The sequence below is a fragment of the Salvelinus fontinalis genome, chromosome 21 (assembly GCF_029448725.1).
Source record: "Salvelinus fontinalis isolate EN_2023a chromosome 21, ASM2944872v1, whole genome shotgun sequence".
NCBI classification, from domain to species: Eukaryota; Metazoa; Chordata; class Actinopteri; order Salmoniformes; family Salmonidae; genus Salvelinus; species Salvelinus fontinalis.
This window is the reverse complement of record NC_074685.1, coordinates 35,342,838-35,365,672: the sequence shown is the minus strand read 5'-3', so window position 1 is coordinate 35,365,672 and position 22,835 is coordinate 35,342,838. Positions and strand designations below refer to the sequence as shown.

Below are 22,835 nucleotides of genomic sequence, written 5' to 3'. Positions count from 1 at the left end.
CACGTCACACTCGTAATGGCCATCCATGGAGCTGTGGTATTGTTGGGAAAAGCACTCTGTAGGCCTATAGACCGAGGTTGTCGGTATGCAGAATAAAATTCGCACATCAAACATTACAAATAGAGGTAATATAATTCCATTTTAACCAACTATTAAGCCTTCTATTATAAGATAAGGGTGTAGGTAGGCCGTTAAGGTAAATAAGAATTTGTTCTTAACTGACTTGCATAGTTAAACAAAATAAATAAATGTAGGGTTATAGTTTGAATAGCCTATTCCCATCTATTTTTCAGAATGTGTACGATAAGCATGCAAATATATAGCTATTGAATAGTCATAACACTGATAAATGTTGATAAACTGTCAGCAATACATCTCTGTATCAACGCAATTCCAGCGATGACTGGTGGAGATGCGCTCTTCCACAGCGGTAATCAATAGACGAATGCAGGTACCCTGCCTCCTCGCATACGCACTCTGTCGCTACATCACCACGCATTCTGACTCCACCGTGCAGTCTCTTATTTCCATCTCCATCACTACTGCATATGAAGAAGAATCACAAGGATAACGGGTTGCTCCCTCAACATCTGGAGCGCCACGTTTTACCACGCAGAGACAGTCGCTCTGCCTCTGAGAAAGATACGGGTGAGACGGAGGACGGAGCACTTGACACCTTGCTTCACCGCATCGATATGCAGTAGTGTGACACCAATTCTGCGGAGACATAGAGGCCATTCCATGACATCCTAATATTACATTGAGGGGATTGCGCATTCGTGATCAAAGGTAGTCTCGTTAGTGGTGCCGAACGGATTTATTTGGCTATAGGACGGGGGAAATTAATAATATCCATATTTGATCAATACCTACCGTGAGATATCGTTGGACCTGCAATGGACTCCAACGTAGGGGAATATGGAATGGCTCGCTTGGGAATCTTTATGGTTTTGATGGGGCTGTGGCGGTTTAGTGCAGCTTGCCCTGCGTTCTGCACTTGCAGCATCTCAAGGATTGCTTGTATCGATCCTGAACCAGGGATCGAGGATTTCCCTATCCTTACGTTAGATGACATAGAAATGGACATCAACATCACCGATATGTAAGTATCGATTAATTCAAATAAATGGCTACGCTCATTGCAGACATGGCAACCCTACAATGAACAGTTCACGTTTTAAGCAAACCAATGTCAGATTGCCCAAACAAATATATACAAAAACATATAAGGTGTATTTACTTTGCCATACTATTTAGGCTGTTCATCTCTCATGTTTTCAGTTTCGTATGGTGACAGCCTACCCTAAGCAACAATTTAAAAAATAAGAAGTAGGCTATAACTTCAGCATATAATAGTGTAGGATAATGATCATGCTAGGGGAGGGGGGTCGAGCGTGCGTGTCAGGTGGTGGGGGCACGAGTTGTTGGGAATATTTGGAATAGGCTATTTTCCTCTAGAAACCAGGCCCTGGCAGGGATAGTGGTAATGCTATTTAGTGGGGATAATGGCATGATGGCTGCCGTGGCTCCAACATGCAGAGACCTGGGGGAAGCAAGAAAAAAACATGAAGGAAAACAATGTCAGATAAATTAGCCAAATCACGATTATAATGGGCTAGCCAACGTAACAGACTCGGGTCTATGTCGCCGCCACAAAATACCCATCGTAGCAATCAATGCCGCGCGAAGTGGTTCTTGGAAATATTAAACACGTTAGCTCACAGTGGTATCTGTATAAAACACAGGTTTAAAGCCATTTATTAGGTTTAGGTTACAATTGTTGAAGCGCCAGAGCTGGACTGGATGAGTGTATTTGATAGACAATAAACAGATAATGCATGTGAGGAGAAAACAATGCATTACCACGGCATGTTGTTGGTGATAAGTGTTACTCTAGTTTATCAGGTCTATTAGCCAACGCAGCATATGTTTTAGATTGACCATATTTCAGTGCAGTAGGCCTATTGCACGGATCCATAAGGTGTATAGTATTGTGCCTGAAACCTATATTGCTCCTGGGCAAATGCAGATAGTGAGAGAACTAACACCATCAGCATGCAGGGGCCATAGCCTACATCTCGACAGGGTGGTGTTGTACTTAACTGTGTCCTCTCATACCATCCATAGCTTAATCAAAGGTTAACCTTAATTGATGATGGTCTACTGGCCTATTACCTTGGCATGCAAAGCATTTTCATTCATTATTATGAATATTTAACATTAATAATTCATTCTAAACATATATGAATATTACATGAACAACCATCACCCATCCGGGTGTTGTATACTCTAGTGTAAAGAGATATCAATCACATTAGCTGTTCTAATCAGTAGATATTAGCCGAGTGTCCAAAGAGACACCAGTTTGTACCACTATCCAATCTATCATGAAGAGAAGCTACAGATTCCCGTAAAACAGTTCAGAAACCTGTGAAACTGCCCGAAATGGACATGATGGCCAAATACTATATTTCCATTATGTTTGTAATAATAATAATTTGTCATTATTTTGTATTGAACTTTTACAGATACATTGCAAATCAAAACAGACTATTTGACATCAATGATAACAGCTTGAAGTACTACTCAAATCTCAGAAATCTGTAAGTATCAGTATTACGCAAGGTTATGATCCAGACTGTGTTATGGTTGAACTATATTATTATGTAATTGTGACTAAAAATAACACATTCACTCCCCCACTCCGAACAGAACTGTGACAAATACGAAATTGACTTCTATCTCATCTCAGGCCTTTTTCAACAATACAAGACTTCAATATCTGTAAGTACTGTATAGTCTTTGATTAATCCTCTGTTTGGTGTTTTTCTTATCTTCCTCCTCACAGATGTAGCTAATGTACTTTCAAAGAGCAAATGTAGGGCCCCCAAGCCAATCAAAAACAATTAAGCCCAATTCATATTATAGACTATGTAGATTCTTACAGATGTAGGATCTTAATTTGGATCTTAATTTATATTTTTGTTTTGCTGAGAATGTTCCTACACAGCAGGAAATGCAAACTTGTAGTGTATTTGAGTTTTAAATAGGCTTCTAAACGGTGTGCATTCCACTTTGAAACTTGATTTGCCCTAATGAAAAATGTATCAACCCCTACAAAAATGTTCATTAATTATAATCCACATAATAATTAACATTTGCTGTTGCTGAAGGATTATTCTCCTGCTGTAGCAAACTGTCTCAAATGAAGATTCTACATCTGTACTAACCTTACAGTGAAGCCTTGCAGTCAACACTTCTAATGTGGTAATTCTTGTCCAAATCTGCATGGATTGGCATGATAATGTTGACTATAGTCAAAGGAGCTGGTTCAAGCACATATGGTTTAGCCTCATGGCTGGGTAACGGGACGACACGCTCAGCAAACAGTGATGAGCAGTTAATGGTCGGACTATATTTTTTTGTTAAAGCATAGTTAAAAGGTGCTAGGTGCAAAACAAGTGAAAGTGATAGAGAACATAGAGCAAGCATTCTTTTCCAACGTCACATATGTTTTCATTTTAGTTTAATCACACACACACACTGATTTTGGATTGAGTTCAGTATAAACAGGTAACTGCCAAAAGAAAGGAAACTCGAGTAAATGAGGGATACAAAAGTACATTGAAAGCAGGCGCTTCCACACAAGTGTGGTTCCTAAGTTAATTAAGCAACTAACATCCCATCATGCTTAGGGTCATGTATAAGTGCCCAGTTGCCCATTATTTAGGCTACCATGGCTAGAAGAAGAGGTCTGTGACTTTGAAAGAGGGGTCTCAAATGAGCATAGGGGGTTTAAATGGTTATGTGTGTGTGTGTCACCAGATCTCAACCTGGTGACACAGACGTATGGGAGATTCTGGAGTGGCACCGGTGTTTTTAATCACCATCAACAAAACACCAAATTATGGAATTTCTCGTGGAAAATGGTGTCGCATCCCTCCAGTAGAGTTCCAGACAGTGCTTGACTTGGGCAGGAGCTCACCGGAGCAGAGTACCGGCACCTCAAATGTTCTACTGCTTGAGCTCCTGTTCCTCTTATAGAATATTAACTCAAAAGTATTGTGGAGCTCCTGCATCGAATTGTAAACAATACCGGCACCTATTTCAGTCCAAGTCAAGCACTGGTTCCAGACACTTGTAGAATCTATGTCAAGGTGCATAGGAGCTGTTCTGGCGTCTCGTGGTGGCCCAATGCTGTATTTTTATTTAACTAAGCAAGTCAGTTAAGAACAAATTCTAATGTACAATGACGGCCTAGGAACAGTGGAAGGAACACAACTGCCTTGTTCAGGGGCAGAACGACAGATTTTTACCTTGTCAGCTCAGGGATTCGATCTAGCAACCTTTCGGTTACTGGCCCAACGCTCTAACCACTAGGCTACCTGCCGCCCCAAAGATACTTTCTGTTGGTGTTTCCTTTATTTCGGAAGTTACCTGTACATTGATAACATTAGTTAACCTACAATAGTTGGTTTATTGTAACATTTATGATTTATTATTTTGACTCGTAGGAATCTGAGAGACAATGACTTGTCAACACTCTCTTGGAAAACATTCCAAAACTTAAACATGACATCTTTGTAAGTACCTATCCCTATTTACTATTTTATGTCATCTAATTCTTATTTTAAAGTGCAATGTCTATGAATGTGTGTGTGTGTGTGTGTTAATGCTCTGTTTTTTCCCCCCTCTAGTCCTCTCCTGTCTGGTAACCCTCTGAAGTGTGTATGTGAGAACATGTGGATCAAACTGAGGCTGCAAGAGGACATTGACAGTACAGAGAGTCAAGAGCTGAAATGCATAGATGACAGAGCAATAAGGAGGGCCATCTCCAGATTCTCTCCCCCTGATTGTGGTAATGTCAACCCCAGAGAAAGACAGACATACAGACGGGGAACTACACTAAACATGTTGTGACAAAGCAGAGAGAGAGAAAGCTTGTGTACGTGTGGAACATTGAGGAGCATACTAGAATGCCAGTGTATTGGTTTGACTTTTCTTTTCAAATAGTCAGTAAACAGCATGAAGTAGAAATCAAGTGAAGGTCACTTAGGTGCAACTTGTACAGTAAAACAACATTGTTAAAGGTTCTGTTTATCTTTGACAGAGGCTCCCGCAGTGGAGGTCAGTCCCTCTATCATCAAAATGACGGAGGGAAGTGATGTCAGAGCAGTGTGCAGTGCAACAGGGTCTCCTGCCCCTGATATCTTGTGGAATATTGACAGTTTGTTTACTATCACTAAGGTAAGAAGATGATCTTTGTTTTGGTATATTATGGCACAACCCTCTGACTATTACTAGGGCTAGGAGTTGATCCTGATGAGGTCATGTGGGCAGGGAAAAACTCTTGACTTTGTATATTATGCACTTTCCTCAACTGACACCTTAACACTCACCCCCCAAAAATTCCCCCTTTTTCGATCTTGTCTCATCGCTGCAACTCCCCAATGGGCTCAGGAGGCAACGGTCAAGTCACGCGTCCTCCGAAACATGACCCGCCAAACCGCGCATCTTAGCACCCGCCCACTTAACCCGGAAGCCAGCCGCACCAATGTGTCGGAGGAAACACTGTTCAACTGACAACCGAGGTCAGCCTGCAGGTGCCCGGCCCGCCACAAGGAGTCGCTAGAGTGCGATGAGCCAAGTCAAATCAAATTTTATTCGTCACATACCCGTGTTTATCAGATGTTATTGCGGATGTAGCGAAATGCCCCCCCGGCCAAACCCTCCCCTAACTTTGACGACGCTGGGCCAATTGTGCGCCGCCCTATGGGACTCCCGATCACGGCTGGTAGTGATACAGTCCAGGATTGAACCTGGGTCTGTAGTGACGCCTCTAGCACTGCAATGCCTTAGACTGCTGCGTCCCTCGGGAGGCCCCATAGCACTCAGTTTTATGTTTGTTTTTCATTTTTTACATGAAACTTGTCAAGTTTTTACATTTCAATACGTAAAGAACAATATCATTTTATTATTATAATAACAGCACATTACACCATACTTTTAGGTGTTTTATAACATACAGCGTTAAATATTTTAACTCCAGATGTTTCACTATGATCACAATGATTTGTTGTTAACTGTATTGACTGTGTAATACATGTTACTATTACTAATAATGCTAAAGCTAATAATGCTTATGCTCATCATGACAATGCTAATATTCCTAAATGTATTTACAGATCAATGCCTTGGAACTGGAGAGCAATCTGACACTGTTAGGTCTCTCGCCTTCGGACAATGGCAGAGTGATCACTTGCAATGTTGAGAACGTAGTCGGTCAAACCGAGGCTTACCTCCAACTCAACATCCTGTGTAAGGACGTGTTCTGTTGTGTTGAGTGCCTATACCATTTTTTATTTCTTTTTTTATTCTGCCACTGTGGTTGCAAAATGTAAAATGCCATTTTCACTGATTCTACAGTGTCATTTTATCCTGGATCTGTAGCCTCCTAGTATTGGTTGTCTACATTCTGAAGGACCACCTCTGGTGGTTCTGTGTCCTTACTGAAATGATAATATTGCTCAACAATCTGATTGACTCTACATGTCTCCTGTCACCTTGCCATACTGTACTCCTCCTTCTGTTTAGCTCCTGGTTGCCCTCAATGCCCTACCATACTCTCCCTCCTGTCTAGCCCCCTTACCCCAGTATCCCACTGTATTCTTCCAGTCCTCCTTCCTCATGTCTAGCACCCACTCCCAGTACCCTGTGACTATTCTTCCTGTTGTCTCTGTGTCAGTTCGCCCCACTATCCTGGAGCTGCTGGAGCCATTGCGCCTCCACCACTGGTGTATCCCCTTCAGTGTGACCGGAAACCCCAAGCCCGAGCTACGCTGGTACCACAAGGACCAAGAGCTCCACGAACAGGAGTACATCAAGACCGAGATCCACGAGAGCACAGGGAGCGTTCACCACGGCTGCCTGAAGCTTGTCAACCCGACTCACATCCACAATGGGCAGTATACGCTGGTGGTCAGGAACGAGTACGGGGAGGATCGTAAAGAAATCGACGCCCACTTCCTGCTCCCGCCAGACCCAGACTACGATACAGGTCTCACTGCAGTTTAGTTTATAGTTACAGTAATTCTATATAAGATGTTATAATCTATATGTAAGTTGTTTTTAGACTCTCTGATAAAATCTGTGCTATGTAGAACCCTCTAGGACCATAAAAAAGGTTAAAAATAGAACCATTTCAAGTCAAATAAAACTTTTTTTGGTTCCAAATAGCACCAATTCAAGAGTTATATTTGGAACCAGAGGTTCTATGTGGAACCAAAAATGGTTCTATATGAACTGAAAATTGTAACCTTTTTTCACAGGTTTCCTACCGGAACAAATGGTTCAACATAGCAGCTTTTTTTCTGAGAATATTCTTTTTTTTTTTGTGTAGCATGGTATGTGTAATGGATGTTTATGAATAACATGTACATTCCCCTTTTCACTTATTTCAGAACCGCCATATACCTACCCTTGTAAGTATTTCTTAAGACATTGCGATTTTGCAAAGAATTACAATTCTAAAACGTGCCATTACAAAGACAAGTATGTATGTGTTTTTCTCTTGACATGATGTTAAATAACTTTCCAATGTTTCCAGATTTCTATGATATATGACCTATAATTAATTACAATATGAGTGAAATAGATTTCCTTCCAAATTCTTTCAATTAAGAATATAAAAAAATCTGCTTTTCTGTGTTGGAATGGTGTGGGCGTATACCGATCATAAAAAATATGCACGCAAGTAGACCACCGATTGGCCTTTATGCAATCATTCTCTGAGGAAATTGCAAGCATTTTTTAAAACGGTCTATTTGACATAGTTTAAGGTGCCCCCCCCCCCCAAAAAAAAAAAAAATAATGCTTTGGCAACATACGGTATGAGTATAGCACGAGTCAACAACATTATTCATGTACGAGTTAGCAGAATATGAACTTTTTAAAAGTGAGATTTTCACTGGAGAGTTACTTTAATTTTAAATATCCATCGCAGCCGTTTTTTTTGTTATCTCAATATCAAATTATTTTGGGATACAATTAAGTACCTTACTGTGAATGTTTTCAATTTAAATAAAGAAAAGAATAATCATAAATCATAAAGAATCATAAAGAAGCAAACATTGCTCTTTGCTAAGAAGCTATTTCTCAAGCAAGAATTTTGCAGGGACTGTCTGGGAGTGGTCTGAGTTGGGAGGGGAAAACTGAAAGCTAGCTGTTATTGATAGAGGTTTGGAACTGTTTCTTATTGGTCTATTAACTAATTTACCACCTGGTGATGTCACCAGTCAGGCCAACACTCCATCCCACAAAACAGTCAAAACATTTCAGGCGGTCTTTTCAAACAACTCTTACACTAAAAGGTCATTATCATAAATTTCACAATTTTACATTATTATTCCAACGTGTGTGTGTGTGTGTGTGTGTGTGTGTGTGTGTGTGTGTATACAGTGCATTCTGAAAGTATTCAGACCCCTTGACTTTTTCCACATTTTGTTACGTTACATTCTTATTCTAAAAATTATGAGGAAATGTTTTGATTTAATCAATCTACACACAATATCCCATAATGACAAAGTGAAAACAGGTTTTTAGAAATTTTTGCAAATGTATAAAAAAAACAGACACCTTATTCACAAGTATTCAGACCCTTTGACATGAGACTTGAAATAGAGTTCAGGTGCATCCTGTTTCCATTGATCATCCTTGAGATGTTTCTACAACTTGATTCGAGTCTACCTATGGTAAATTCAATTGATTGGACATGATTTGGAATGACACACACCTGTCTATATAAGTTCCCACAGTTGACAGTGCATGTCAGAGCAAAAACCAAGCCATGAGGTCGAACAAATTGTCCCTTGAGCTCCAAGACAGGATTGTGTCGAGGCACAGATCTGGGGAAGGTTACCAAAACATTTCTGCAGCATTGAAGGTCCCCAAGAACAGTGGCCTCCATCAATCTTAAATGGAAGAAGTTTAGAAACACCAAGACTCTTCCTGGAGCTGGCCGTCCGGCCAAACTGAGCAATTGGGGGAGAAGGGCCTTGGTCAGGGAGGTGACCAAGAACCCAATGATCACTCTGACAGAGCTCCACAGTTCCTCTGTGCGATGGGAGAACCTTCCAGATGGACAGCCATCTCTGCAGCACTCCACCAATTAGGCCTTTATGGTAAAGTGGCCAGGCGGAAGCCACTCCTCAGTAAAAGGCACATGACAGCCTGCTTGAGATTGCCAAAAGAGAAAGGCACCTAAAGGACTCTGACCATGAGAAACAAAATTCCCCTCCCGGGTGGCGCAGTGGTCTAGGGCACTGCCTCGCAGCGCTAGCTGTGCCACCAGAGATTCTGGGTTCGCGCCCAGGCTCTGTTACAGCGGGCCACGACCGGGAGGTCCGTGGGGCGATGCACCATTGGCCTAGCGTCGTCCGGGTTAGGGAGGGTTTGGCCGGTAGGGATATCCTTGTCCCATCGCGCACCAGCGACTCCTGTGACGGGCCAGGCGCATTGCGTGATAACCAAGGGGGCCAAGTGCACGGTGTTTTCTCCCACACATTGGTGCGGCTGGCTTCCGGGTTGGATGCGCGCTGTGTTAAGAAGCAGCGTGGCTTGGTTGGGTTGTGTTTCGGAGGACGCATGGCTTTCGACCTTCGTCTCTCCCGAGCCCATACGGGAGTTGTAGAGATGAGACAAGATAGTAATTACTAACAATTGGATACCACGAAATTGGGGAGAAAAAGGGCGTAAAGAAAAAAAAGAGAAACAAAATTTTCTGGTCTGATGAAACCAAGATTGAACTCTTTGGCCTGAATGCCAAGCATCACGTCTGGAGGAAACCAGGCACCGCTCATATCCTGGCCAATACCATCCCTACGGTGAAGCATGGTGTCAGCAGCATCATGCCGTGGGGATCTTTTTCAGCGGCAGGGACTGGGGGACTAGTGAGGTTTGAGGGATAGAGCAAAGTAAACCTGCTCCAGAGCGCTCAAGACCTCAGACTGGGGCGAAGGTTCACCTTCCAACAGGACAACGACCCTAAGCACACAGCCAAGACAACACAGGAGTGGCTTCGGGACAAGTTTCTGAATGCCCTTGAGTGGCCCAGCCAGAGCTTCGGACTTGAACCCAATTGAACATCTCTGGAGAGACCTGAAAATAGCTTTGCGTCAATGCTCCCCATCCAACCTGACAGAGCTTGAGCGGATCTGCAGAGAAGAATGGGAGAAAGTTGCCGATTATAGGTGTGTCAAGCTTGTAGCGTCATACCCAAGAAGTCTCGAGGCTGTCATCGCTGGCAAAAGTACTTCAACAAAGGATCTGAATACTTATGTGAATTTGCAAAAATATCTAAAATCTGTTTTTGCTTTGTCATTATGGGGTATTGTGTGTAGATTGATGAGAAAAACAATTTAATCAATTTTAGAATAAGGCTGTAACGTAAACAAAATCTGGAAAAGGTGAAGGTCTGAATATTTTCCGAATGCCCTGAAAATGTAGTTTTTGACTGCACTGGGCCCTAAAGACTTTAGGAATAATGACAGATTGATGATCCTGCCTTGTTATTTTCCTTTCTTCTGTCCACTGCTCTTCCTGTGCTGTGGGATGTCATCACCCTGCTGCATCTCAGACACCACTGGTATGTTCTTGAAGTATGAAAGCCTGAGGGAACGTATTGGATTTGGGGAAAAATCCAGGGTGGTTCAAAAGCTAATATGGGATAGACGAGCATAATCCATGGCGAAACCTTTGACTGGACAAAATGGCAGTTTCTGGACCCTGTCTATTACATAACTTACAGTGCCTTCAGAAAGTATTCATACCCCTTGACTTATTCCACATTTTGTTGCTACAGCCTGAATTCAAAATGGATATCAAAGTGAAAACATTTTTATTGAAATTGAAATACAGAAGATTTCATTTACATAAGTATTCACACCCCTGAGTCTATACTTTGTAGAAGCACTTTTGGCAGTGATTACAGCTGTGAGTCTTTATGGGGATTGTGCAACATTTGCCCGTTAGTCTTTAAAAAAAATCTTAAATTTGTCAAATTGGTTGTTGATCATTAGATCTAGATCTTGAAGTAATATATGTAAAAAAAAAATGTTAAAGAGCAACAGTAAAATAACAGTAGCGAGGCTATATACACGGGGTACTGGTACAGAGTCAATGTACGGGAGCACCGGTTAGTCAAGATAATTGAGGTAATATGTACATGTATGTAGAGTTAAAATTCACTATCTTCTTAGTAAGCAACTCCAGTGTATATTTGGCCTTGTGTTTAAGTTATTGTCCTGCTGAAAAAAAAAATCCCCAGCCCTCAACAATTACAAGCATACCCATAACATGATGAAGCCACCACTATGCTTGAGAATATGGAGACTGGTACTAAATAATGTGTTGTATTGGATTTTCCCCAAACATAACACTTTGTATTTAGGACAAAAGTTTATTGCTTTGCCAAATGTTTTGCAGTATTACTTTAGTTCCTTGTGGATGCATGTTTTGGAATATTTTTATTCTGTACAGGCTTCCTTCTTTTCACTCTGTCAATTATGTTCGTATTGTGGAGTAACGATAATGTTGTTGATCCATCCTCAAACTATGTAACTGTTTTAAAGTCACCATTGCCCTCATGGTGAAATCCCTGAGTGGTTTCCTTCCTTTCTGGCAACTGAGTTAGGAAGGATGCCTGTATCTTTGTAGTGACTGGGTGTATTGATACACCATCCATCCATGCTCAAAGGGATATTCAATGTCTGCTTTTTTTACCCATCTACCAATAGGTGCCCTTCTTTGGGAGACCTCCCTGGTCTTTGTGGTTGAATCTGTCTTTGAAATTCACTGCTCGACTGAGGAACCTTACTGATAATTGTCTGTGTGGGGTAAAGAGATGAGGTAGTCATTCAAAAATCATGTTAAACACTATTGCGCACAAAGCGAGTCCATGCAACTTATTATGTGACTTGTTAAGCACATTGTTACTCCTGAACTTATTTAGGCTTTCCAAAACATAGGGGTTGAATACTTATTGACAAGACATTTCAGCTTCAAATGTTTTATTAATTTGTAAAACTTTCGGGGGAAAAATCCACTTTAAAATTGTTTGACATTGTGTGTTGGTGTGTAGGCCCAAAAAATCTAAATGTAATCCATTTTAAATTCAGGCTGTAACACAACCAAACATGGAAAAAGTCAAGGGGTGTGAATACCTTCTGAAGGCACTGTAGCTGACACACCTACTGTCTGGTTACATCACAACCAGACAGCGTTTTTAGCGTTTGAAAAAATCTAAGGTCATTTTCATGTGAGAGAAGAAATCAGAAGAAATTAGATTACTTTAATGTTTGAATGTTTAATGCTGTTTCATTCTGTTTTAAATATGTCCTGTGCTTGTTCTTTTTGTCTCAGACTTACCACTACCCCCAATAGAGGACAGTGTTGCAGTAAGTTAACGTACACATCATAATTTGTCATGCGTGGTTATGTGCATACTATAATGTTGTGCACTGTTATTGGTATTTTGCATTGTTGAATGGTGTTTTTCCAGGTGTACATAGTGGTGGGGATCGCTGGCGTGGCATTAATTGGATGTGTCCTGATGGTGATCATTCTGAAATACGGAAGAAACTCAAAGTTTGGGATGAAGGGTAAAGCTTTTCTTTTTAATCTTGGTTTAGTCGTTTTTCAAACCAGTATTGAGACTTGCAGGCCTCCCATTTGGATAACAATGAACAGCTTGTTTTAGGTGCACATTTCTACAGTTTTAATTCCATTTAACCCCGCCACATTTCAGCTTATGTTTGGCGACATAATAACATACAGAAGTCAAACACTCCTCTCATAATTGTATTTCCTCCCACTGGGGTCATCCCCTTCCTCCTCAGGCTCCTCCTCAGTCATCAGTAATGACGATGACTCCGCCAGTCCTCTTCATCACGTCTCCAACGGCAACAACACCCCGTCGTCCTCGGAGATGGGCCACGACGCGGTGATCATTGGAATGACAAAGATCCCTGTCATCGAGAACCCACAGTATTTCCGCCAATCTGGCAGCATGCTGAAATCGGACACGTGTGAGTTACCGTGGCGCGGAGGTCTGCTGGTGTTGTAACCCGGTCTTTTTCTGATAAATCCATGACAGGGCCACTGCGACTGGATGGACTTCATGGCGATGACTTTGGTTGACCTCTTGCCGGATGACTTGCAGTTAATGCTGTAATATCAGACTGTATGGCACAGAGGATGTCACTAGACAGACACACACATCTGACTATTTCACTTTTAGCCCTGTGAGGAAATGTAGTTCTGTAATGGTTACAATGTCCATACTTGTCTGACAAGCGTCCAGAATATCACAGTTTCACTGTTTTTCCTCTATACAGAGTAGACTAGGGCTGTTAACTTTAGTGTATGTAATGTGTAGGGCCAGGAGTTTTTCCTGACCACTTGACCTGACTAATTCTAGCTAGGGCCCAGAGCTTTTCCCGGTCAGTTCACACGATGTTCAGGAAAGACTCAAGGCTCTAGACTAGGGCTTGTGACAGCCTTACTTCATCTGTCTCTTTACATCCCAGTTGTCCAGCATATCAAGAGACACAACATTGTGCTGAAGCGTGAGCTGGGAGAGGGGGCCTTTGGGAAGGTGTTCCTGGCTGAGTGCTACAACCTGATCCCAGATCAGGACAAGATCCTGGTGGCTGTCAAGGTGAAGTATGGCCATCTATGCATTCCATTTCAAACAATCAACACGCACTTTAGTCCTGGCTTTTATTTTTTTTATTTTAAGAACAGCTAAGTATAAACTGCTGTTTGTGCTTTTCCCCTATGTGAGGATTCTATGTACATTGTTTTGGATAATAGCACGGCAAACAAGTATATTAGGATTTAATCTAATTTTATAGGAAGGAGACTTTGAAACAATCAACAATCCCATCAATCAATGGTTAAATGATGCTGTGTGTGTGTGTGTGTGTGTGTGTGTGTGTGTGTGTGTGTGTGTGTGTGTGTGTGTGTGTGTGTGTGTGTGTGTGTGTGTGTGTGTGTGTGTGTGTGTGTGTGTGTGTGTGTGCTTGCACGTGCACATGCATCCCTGTTCTCCTCAGACGTTGAAAGAGGCCAGCGAGAGCGGTCGAGCCGACTTCCACCGGGAGGCGGAGCTACTGACCAACCTGCAGCATGAGCACATCGTTACCTTCTATGGCGTGTGTGTGGAGAGTGACCCGCTCATCATGGTGTTCGAGTACATGAAGCACGGCGACCTCAACAAGTTCCTCAGGTATTGTCCTGTGTCCCAATGTCTTTGTGCGAATGTGCGTGTGATTTACGTTTGCCAATTCACGTGTACTGTATTAAATTACTAACGGACGTAAATACTCCATGTGAGCAATGTGTATGTTTTGTGTCTGTTTTTATCATTTTACTGTAAGCCAGAGCACCAAAGACACATTTACACTTTGTGCAAACTTAATGCATAATAAAGGTGTCTAATCTAATCAGTCATGAAAGGTTATGGGGGATTTTAGCACATACAGTACCAGTCAAAAGTTTGGACACCTACACATTCAATAGTTTTTCTTTATTTTTACTCTTTTCTACATTGTAGAATAATAGTGAAGACATCAAACTATGAAATAACACATATGGAATCATGTAGTAACCAAAAAAGTGTTACACAAATCAAAATATATTTTACATTTTAGATTCTTCAAAGTAGCCACCCTTTGCCTTGATACTTTGCATACTCTTTGCATTCTCTCAACCAGCTTCACGAGGTAGTCACCTGGAATGCATTTCAATTAACAGGTGTGCCTTGTTAAAATATAAATTCTATATAAATATAAATTTCTTTCCTTCTTAATGCATTTGAGCCAATCAATTGTGTTGTGACAAGGTAGGGGTAGTATACAGAAGATGGCCCTATTTGGTAAAAGACCAAGTGAATCAAGCCTTCATGGTCGAACAGCTGCAAAGAAATCCCTACTAAAGAACACCAATAATAAGAAGAGACTTGCTTGGGCCAAGAAACATGAGCAGTGGACATTAGACCGTTGGAAATCTGTCCTTTGGTCTGATGAGTCCAAATTTGAGATTTGGACTCATCAGAAAGAAAACCACCGTTTCTTTGTGAGACAGAGTAGATGAACGGATGATCTCCGCATGTGTGGTTCACGCCGTGAAACATGGAGGAGGAGGTGTGATGGTGTGGGGGTGATTGCTGGTGACACTGTCTGATTTATTTAGAATTCAAGGCACACTTAAACAGCATGGCTACCTCTGCAGCAATAAGCCATCCCATATGGTTTGCACTTAGTGGGACTATCACTTGATTTTTAACAGGACAATGAACCAAAACACACCTCCAGGCTGTGTAATGGCTATTTGACCAAAGACCTCAACCCATGTGAGATGGTTTGGGATGAGTTTGATCGCAGTGTGAAGGAAAAGCAGCCAACAAGTGCTCAGCATATGTGAGAACTCCTTCAAGACTGTTGGAAAGCATTCCAGGTGAAGCTGGTTGAGATAATGCCAAGAGTGTGTGAAGGGTGGCTACTTTGAAGAATCTAAAATATGAAATGATTTTGATTTGTTTAAACACTTTTTTGGTTACTAAATGATTCCATATGTGTTATTTAATTTTTGATGTCTTCACCATTATTCTTCAATGCAGAAAATAGTAAAACTAAAGAAAAACCCTTGAATGAGTAGGTGTGTCCAAACTTTTGACTAGTACTGTATGTAAGTGTGATACTTTATTTGAATTGAAACTGGGTAACTGCAATGGAAGCGAATGAGTTTGCACTTCTCCAATTAAGTCTTCTTTGTAGTCAATTGTGGATAACTATAGTTAGCATGGTGTTTGACCCACCTGTGTTGTGGTGTAGGTCCCATGGTCCTGACGCAGTGCTGATGGCTGATGGGCAGCACAGCCTGATGGTGGAGCTGACCCAGTCCCAGATGCTGCTCATCGCCCAGCAGATTGCTGCAGGAATGGTTTACCTAGCCTCCCAGCACTTTGTCCACAGGGACCTGGCCACACGCAACTGTCTGGTGGGAGAGAACCTGCTGGTCAAGATTGGGGACTTTGGCATGTCCAGGGATGTGTACAGTACCGACTACTACAGAGTGAGTCTGTGGGCATGCACACACACACACACACACACACACACACACACACACACACACACACACACACACACACACACACACACACACACACACACACACACACACACACACACACACACACACACAAGACAGGAATACACTCATGTGTAATTAGAATTTGGTTTTGGTTTGTAACAGCCATGCTGTTACAGCAATAATTTTAACCATCAATTTTTTAAATCTATTTTTAATGCCATTTAAATGCAAATTCTATAATCTGCATAGAATTGCTGTTTCCATGGTAATAGGGGGCAACAGTGCAAAATTCACTGGCATTTTTTTTTCCCTGAGCAAGGAGTTCATGCTTGACGTTGCATTTATGCCGTGATGCAAATTTAGCCTTGAATTCTCTATTTTAAGGCCTTTTCAGAGGCAAGCTACTGCTCCTAAAATACCTAGATTCATGAACACGCTTCTCCTTATCACCCCCCTTTCTATCCAGTATCTAACCTAGTTCTTATAAAATGAGTGAGGGATAACATTGTCTACCTTAGCAGATAGCCTGGTAGCCTAACCTGTTTCTGCTTTACCCAACTCATTTGTTGTTGTTATGCCAAATTGGCATGATATTGGCTACTTAAAGCACAAACAGATTGGGCTAACAGGCTAACGGCTATCTGCTACTGTCTAGCTTCAACTAGAACAGTATAGACAACACTACAGGCTTTAATGCGATTTCATGCATGCATGGGCCCAAAAATATTTTGGCCATCTCAGGTTGATCTGACAATTCTCACATATAAACTTAATTGGGAGGACGGATGTTTGATATTCTTTTTACATTTGTGTAAGAAACAATTTTTTTTTTTTATCATAATGAAAGTGTCCATTTTAGGTCCTTTTTAGACCTATACATGCCCCTTGTAAGACTTAATGATCCATGAACCGTACATGATACAGACAACACCTTGGTGTCATTATCCTCCTAATAGTGTGCTCATTTCTAGACATATTGTTTTAAACAATATACTCTACAAGTACATCACATTTCTAAAGTGGGCTCTCTGCTACTTTCAAAGTTATGATACATGTAATGAGCAGCACCAACACAATGAATGGGGAAATGGATTCAAAGGGAACTCCCTCTGCTGGTGATTTGCTGAATGTGCAATCCTACAGGAGGGTTGTGATTGGTTAATGACATACAACGTCAATTTCTTTGTATAAATTTGATCATTTCTTCAAAAGTACCAGAGAGCCCACTCTGGGAAGTTGATGTTTGAATAGTATATTGTTCCAAACAATGTCTAAAAATAAGCAAATTCAAAAAGGTTACTTTTGAGATATTAATACTATTTTAATGGGAATTTTATTTCAGAACATAGACATACTCCATGTTTTAGAGCACAAATTATAAGGAGTAAGATGACAAGATGCTTCACAAATTATTTGTTTCTTACAGGAGGCATGTATAGGTCTAAAAAGGGCCTAAAACGGCCACTTTCATCATTTTATATACAGTAACAGTCAAAGGTTTAGACACCTACTCATTCAAGGGTTTTTCTTTATTTTTACTATTTTCTACTTTGTAGAATAAGAGTGAAGACATCAAAATTATGAAATAACACATATGGAATTATGTAGTAACCAAAAAAGTTTTAAACAAATCAACATATATTTGAGATTCTTCAAAGTAGCCACCCTTTACTTGATGACAGCTTTGCACACTCTTGGCATTCTCTCAACCAGCCTCATGAGGTAGTCACCTGGAATGCATTTCAATTAACAGGTGTGCCTTGTTAATTGTGGAATTTCTTTCCTTAATGCATTTGAGTCAATCAGTTATGTTGTGACAAGGTAGGGGGGTATACAGAAGATGGCCTTATTTGGTAAAATACCAAATGCATATTATGGCAAGAACAGCTTAAATAAGCAAAGAGAAACAACAGTCAATCATTACTTTAAGACATGAAGGTCAGTCAATGAGGAAAATTTCAAAGAACTTTGAATATTTCTTCAAGTGCAGTCACAAAAACCATCAAGCGCTATGATGAAACTGGCTCTCATGAGGACCACCACAGGAAAGGAAGACCGAGAGTTCCCTTTGCTGCAAAGGATGTTCATTAGAGTTACCAGCCTCAGAAATTGCAGCCCAAATAAATATTTCAGAGTTCAAGTAACAGACACATCTCAACTGTTCAGAGGAGACTGTGTGAATCAAGCCTTCATGGTTAAATTGCTGCAAGGAAACCACTACTAAAGGCCACCAATAAGAAGAAGAGACTTGCTTGGGCCAAGAAACACGAGCAATGGACGTTAGACCGGAGGAAATCTATCCAAATTTGAGATCTTTTGTTCTAACCGCCGTGTCTTTGAGACTCATAGTAAGTGAACAGATGATCCCCGCATGTGTGGTTCCCACTGTGAAGCATGGAGGAGATATGATGATGTGGGGGTGCTTTGCTGGTGACACTGTCTGTGATTTATTTAGAAATCAAGGCACACTTAACCAGCATGGCTACCATAGCATTCTGCAGCGATACGCCATCCCATCTGGTTTGCGCTTAGTAGGACTATCAATTGTTTTTCAACAGGACAATGACCAAACACACCTCCCAGGCTGTGTAAGAGCTATTTGATCAAGGAGTGTGCTGGAGCGCTGCAGCAGATGACCTGGCCTCCACAATCACCCGACCTCAACCCAATTGAAATGGTTTAGGATGAGTTGGACCGCAGAGTGAAGGAAAAGCAGTCAACGAGTGCTCAGCATATGTGGGAACTCCTTCAAGACTGTTGGAATAGCATTCCAGGTGAAATCTGGTTGAGAGAATGCCAAGAGTGCGCAAAGCCGTCAAGGCAATGGGTGGCTACTTTGAAGAATCAAATTTATATATTATATATCAAAGATATATTTTGATTTATTTAACACTTTTTTGGTTACTATATGATTCCATATGTTATTTCATAGTTTTGATGTCTTCTATTATTCTACAATGTAGAAAATAGTAAAAATAAATAAAAATCCTTGAATGAGTTGGTGTGCCCAAACTTTTGACTGTTACTGTGTGTGTGTGTGTGTGTGTGTGTGTGTGTGTGTGTGTGTGTGTGTGTGTGTGTGTGTGTGTGTGTGTGTGTGTGTGTGTGTGTGTGTGTGTGTGTGTGTGTGTGTGTGTGTGTGTATTATATTATTTATTAAAACATTTTTTAAAGCAAGTTAAACCTTCCTCCCAATTATGTTTTTATTTGAGAATTGCCAGAACAATCTGTTTTACCAAAAATATTTCGCACCCTGCTGGCATTATCTTAAAGAGCCAATGAACACGTCAATTGGCACGTGTGTTTTTCTGTTGCTCATTAGAAAAACACGATTTCATTTTCAAGATTTCATGTTTGTCCCCCATGAGACACCGTAGAGTCTATTTAATTTCCTCATAATCCTCAGAATGAATCTAAAATAACTCATGGCATCTGTAATTAATTTAGACGTTTTTGCAGAGGATGTTTTAGTTGCGCAGTTTTACATCGAACTAAGGTGTTTGGTGCAGTATTTCTGAAGTAACGCACGGTTGTTCCAAACTCCCTTTTAGGCGAGACTGACTTTATGACCAAAATTATCCTATTTACACTTTGTAGTCAATTTTGACACTAGAATAACTGTTCCTGACTCAAATCGATGCCATGTAGGCCGTTTTCAAAGGGATTTGTTGCTTTTTAAAGGCAGTCGCTCAGATTTGGCTCTTAGATCCAGACTTGTTCTGTGTCTCAATCAGCCCCAGGCCTGGGGTCTAAGTAGACTACAGTGCCCTCTGCTGCTTCCTGGCCCTCCCTCAGGAGAATCAATACAAAACAGATTAATGTAACTGAGACCCCCCCCCCCCCCCTCCAATCAGAGGGCAGCATATGAATAAGCCCACTCACTAATACACAGTATCCGCTATTGTGATCATAAAGGAAGACCAACGATGCAGCTGAACAGCAATTGGGTCAACACATGGAAACATTTGAACTGACAATCATGTCAATATCAGACAAGGCCTAACAGTACCAATACAGGCAAAACATGTTGGGTTTTAATACCTTTTTTAAATATCTCATAATATTGATTTCCATGACAACTGTAGGCCCACCCAATACACATTTGTGTACATGACCTTTAAACAAATGTTAATAGGCCTTAATAGTAGGTTTTGTTACTGACCTGACTGACAACACCTTTCCATCTAACCCTGTTTTTTGGGCCGTCTCTTTACTTCACTCCCGTTCATTCCAGCCTTCGTCAACATTTGACCTTCTCTGTGGTTTTCCCGGATGGTTCTTGACGGATCCTTTGTCTGTTTCCAGGTGGGGGGTCACACCATGCTGCCCATCCGCTGGATGCCTCCAGAGAGCATCATGTACCGGAGGTTCACCACGGAGAGCGACGTCTGGAGTCTGGGCGTGGTCCTCTGGGAGATCTTCACCTATGGGAAGCAGCCCTGGTACCAGCTCTCCAACAATGAGGTCAGTAGTCTCTTATCACAGACAGCAGCACTCTTGAGATTTGGTTCTGGGTTCCCGAGATGACAAGGTCTGAGACACAAACTCAAACCATTCCTACAGTAGATTGACTACACTGGTATCACAGCACTTGAGCTCCAATGAGATTTATTGTCAACTTCAAATACATCAGTCTTCTGTAGTCTCCATTTCTTCTAATCTTAGTTGCAGTATATCACATTTGTATTGTCCGTTTACATCGACTGTACAAAACATTAGGAACACCTGCTCTTTCTATGACACGGCGTGACCAGGTGAATCCAGGTGAAAGCTATGATTCCTTATTGATGTCACATGGTAAGTCCACTTCAATCAGTGTAGATGAAGGGCAGGAGACAGGTTAAAGAAGGGGGGGGGGATGCAACGCAATATTAGGAAGTTGTTCCTAATGTTTTATTCTCTGTGTCGATTTTTATGCGTTATGAATATACATTTCCTGGAAATCTATTAGATGAAACCAAGGCCAATCTGTCTGAGTCTAAAAAACATATCACCTTGGTAAACCTCACTTTGTTTAGATGCCGTTATCATGTGAGCAATGGCTTCCTTGATTGCCCCTGAGGGAATAAATAAAGTTGAATTGAACTGAATTTCAATTGAATTGTGGTGGTGACCCTTTACGCAGGTGATCGAGTGTATCACCCAGGGGCGCGTGCTGCAGCGGCCGCGTTCCTGTCCAAAGGAGGTGTACGACCTGATGCTGGGATGCTGGCAGAGAGAATCCTACATGAGACTGAACATAAAGGAGATCCACAGCCTGCTCCAGAGTCTGGCCAAGGCCTCGCCTGTCTACCTGGATATACTGGGCTGAGTGAGTCTGGGCCGGTGTATGGGTGGGGGTGAGGGGGAGTTGCGTGTGTGTGTGTGTGTGTGTGTGTGTGTGTGTGTGTGTGTGTGTGTGTGTGTGTGTGTGTGTGTGTGTGTGTGTGTGTGTGTGTGTGTGTGTGTGTGTGTGTGTGTGTGTGTGTGTGTGTGTGTGTGTGTGTGTGTGTGTGTGCCCGACTGTGCTGACTGTGCTTCTGCCTCCTCATCACATAGAGAAAAGCCTTAAATTTGATTGACATTTCCTTTCCTTCTCCATTTGAGGATACTCTTAGGACCAGTTTCTCAAACCCAGATGAAATAATCCAGGAGTAGGCCCAATTCTGATTTAGTTCATCAAGAGCTAAAAATGATTTAATCTATTAACTTTTGAATTACATACTGCTGGACTGTGACGGGAACTTTTTAAAGGAAGTTTAATCATAGTCCAACAATAATTGAGGCCATGTCCATGAAACCAAATGAACGGTAATCTTGATTAAATTGTAATCTGGGTCTGCGAAACAAATCATTAACTGTATTATTGTACTCTTCTTGTACACTGTAATTGCTGGGGATGAACAAAGGGAAAATGACTGTGTCCAAATGATCATGGACAATGTATGGACACGTGCCAACATGGATAGAGCTTTTCCTTGTTCCTCCAAACATGAGGAACATCTCATGTGGAACGACATATAAAGTCCAAGTAATACTATTATTTTTTAAACCCATTGCAATGAAGTAAGGCTTACCGCTTATAGTGTCATGGACTATTTTTATGATGTGAGAACTTTCTTATTGATGTCAGGTGCTTTTGACTCTGTTTTCATGTTACCACTTTACATTTTGATTGGTGACTGAATTCTGTCATCATGGCCAACCAGTCCAGAGCTGTGGAGTTGATTTATTATGGTACTTGAAGGGTACCTCTTAGGACTTATAATGACTTCATATCACATTAATAACCAATATATACCACAGTATGAAAGAAAACATCCATGTGTTATTCATGTGTTATAAAGTCTATGTAGGTAGCCATCCATCCACACAACAAGAGCCATCCATCCACACAACACAACACCGTTAAACCCCGTTAAGAGTGTTACTATACAACCCCGTTAAGAGTGTTACTATACAACACCGTTAAGAGTGTTACTATACAACCCCGTTAAGAGTGTTACTATACAACACCGTTAAGAGTGTTACTATACAACACCGTTAAGAGTGTTACTATACAACACCGTTAAGAGTGTTACTATACAACACCGTTAAGAGTGTTACTATACAACACCGTTAAGAGTGTTACTATACAACACCGTTAAGAGTGTTACTATACAACACCGTTAAACGACCGGAGTGTGTGCATATACATATGTGCATAT

The 22,835-nt window shown here is 41.3% G+C and overlaps 1 protein-coding gene across 1 annotated transcript; it reads left to right on the top strand.

Annotated features, from left to right (window-relative positions):
* LOC129818762 (BDNF/NT-3 growth factors receptor-like) lies at positions 1-22,484 on the top strand. The gene is made up of 17 exons (XM_055874981.1): positions 1-1,102; positions 2,529-2,603; positions 2,713-2,784; positions 4,515-4,583; positions 4,698-4,858; positions 5,111-5,247; positions 6,186-6,318; positions 6,746-7,057; positions 7,461-7,481; positions 12,418-12,452; positions 12,557-12,656; positions 12,894-13,082; positions 13,584-13,714; positions 14,112-14,284; positions 15,891-16,131; positions 20,455-20,613; positions 21,275-22,484. Exons 1-17 carry the CDS (start codon positions 897-899, stop codon positions 21,458-21,460), a joined length of 2,400 nt encoding a protein of 799 aa, XP_055730956.1. The 5' UTR covers positions 1-896; the 3' UTR covers positions 21,461-22,484.
* Positions 22,485-22,835: the final 351 nt, after the last annotated feature.

Excerpts from the sequence above, each read along its gene's own strand:
- LOC129818762 (XM_055874981.1), top strand. The coding sequence starts at position 897 with ATGGACTCCAACGTAGGGGAATATGGAATGGCTCGCTTGGGAATCTTT. Across the intron at positions 4,859-5,110 it reads ATTCTCTCCCCCTGATTGTG|AGGCTCCCGCAGTGGAGGTC; the intron begins GTAATGTCAACC and ends TATCTTTGACAG. Across the intron at positions 6,319-6,745 it reads CCTCCAACTCAACATCCTGT|TTCGCCCCACTATCCTGGAG; the intron begins GTAAGGACGTGT and ends TCTCTGTGTCAG.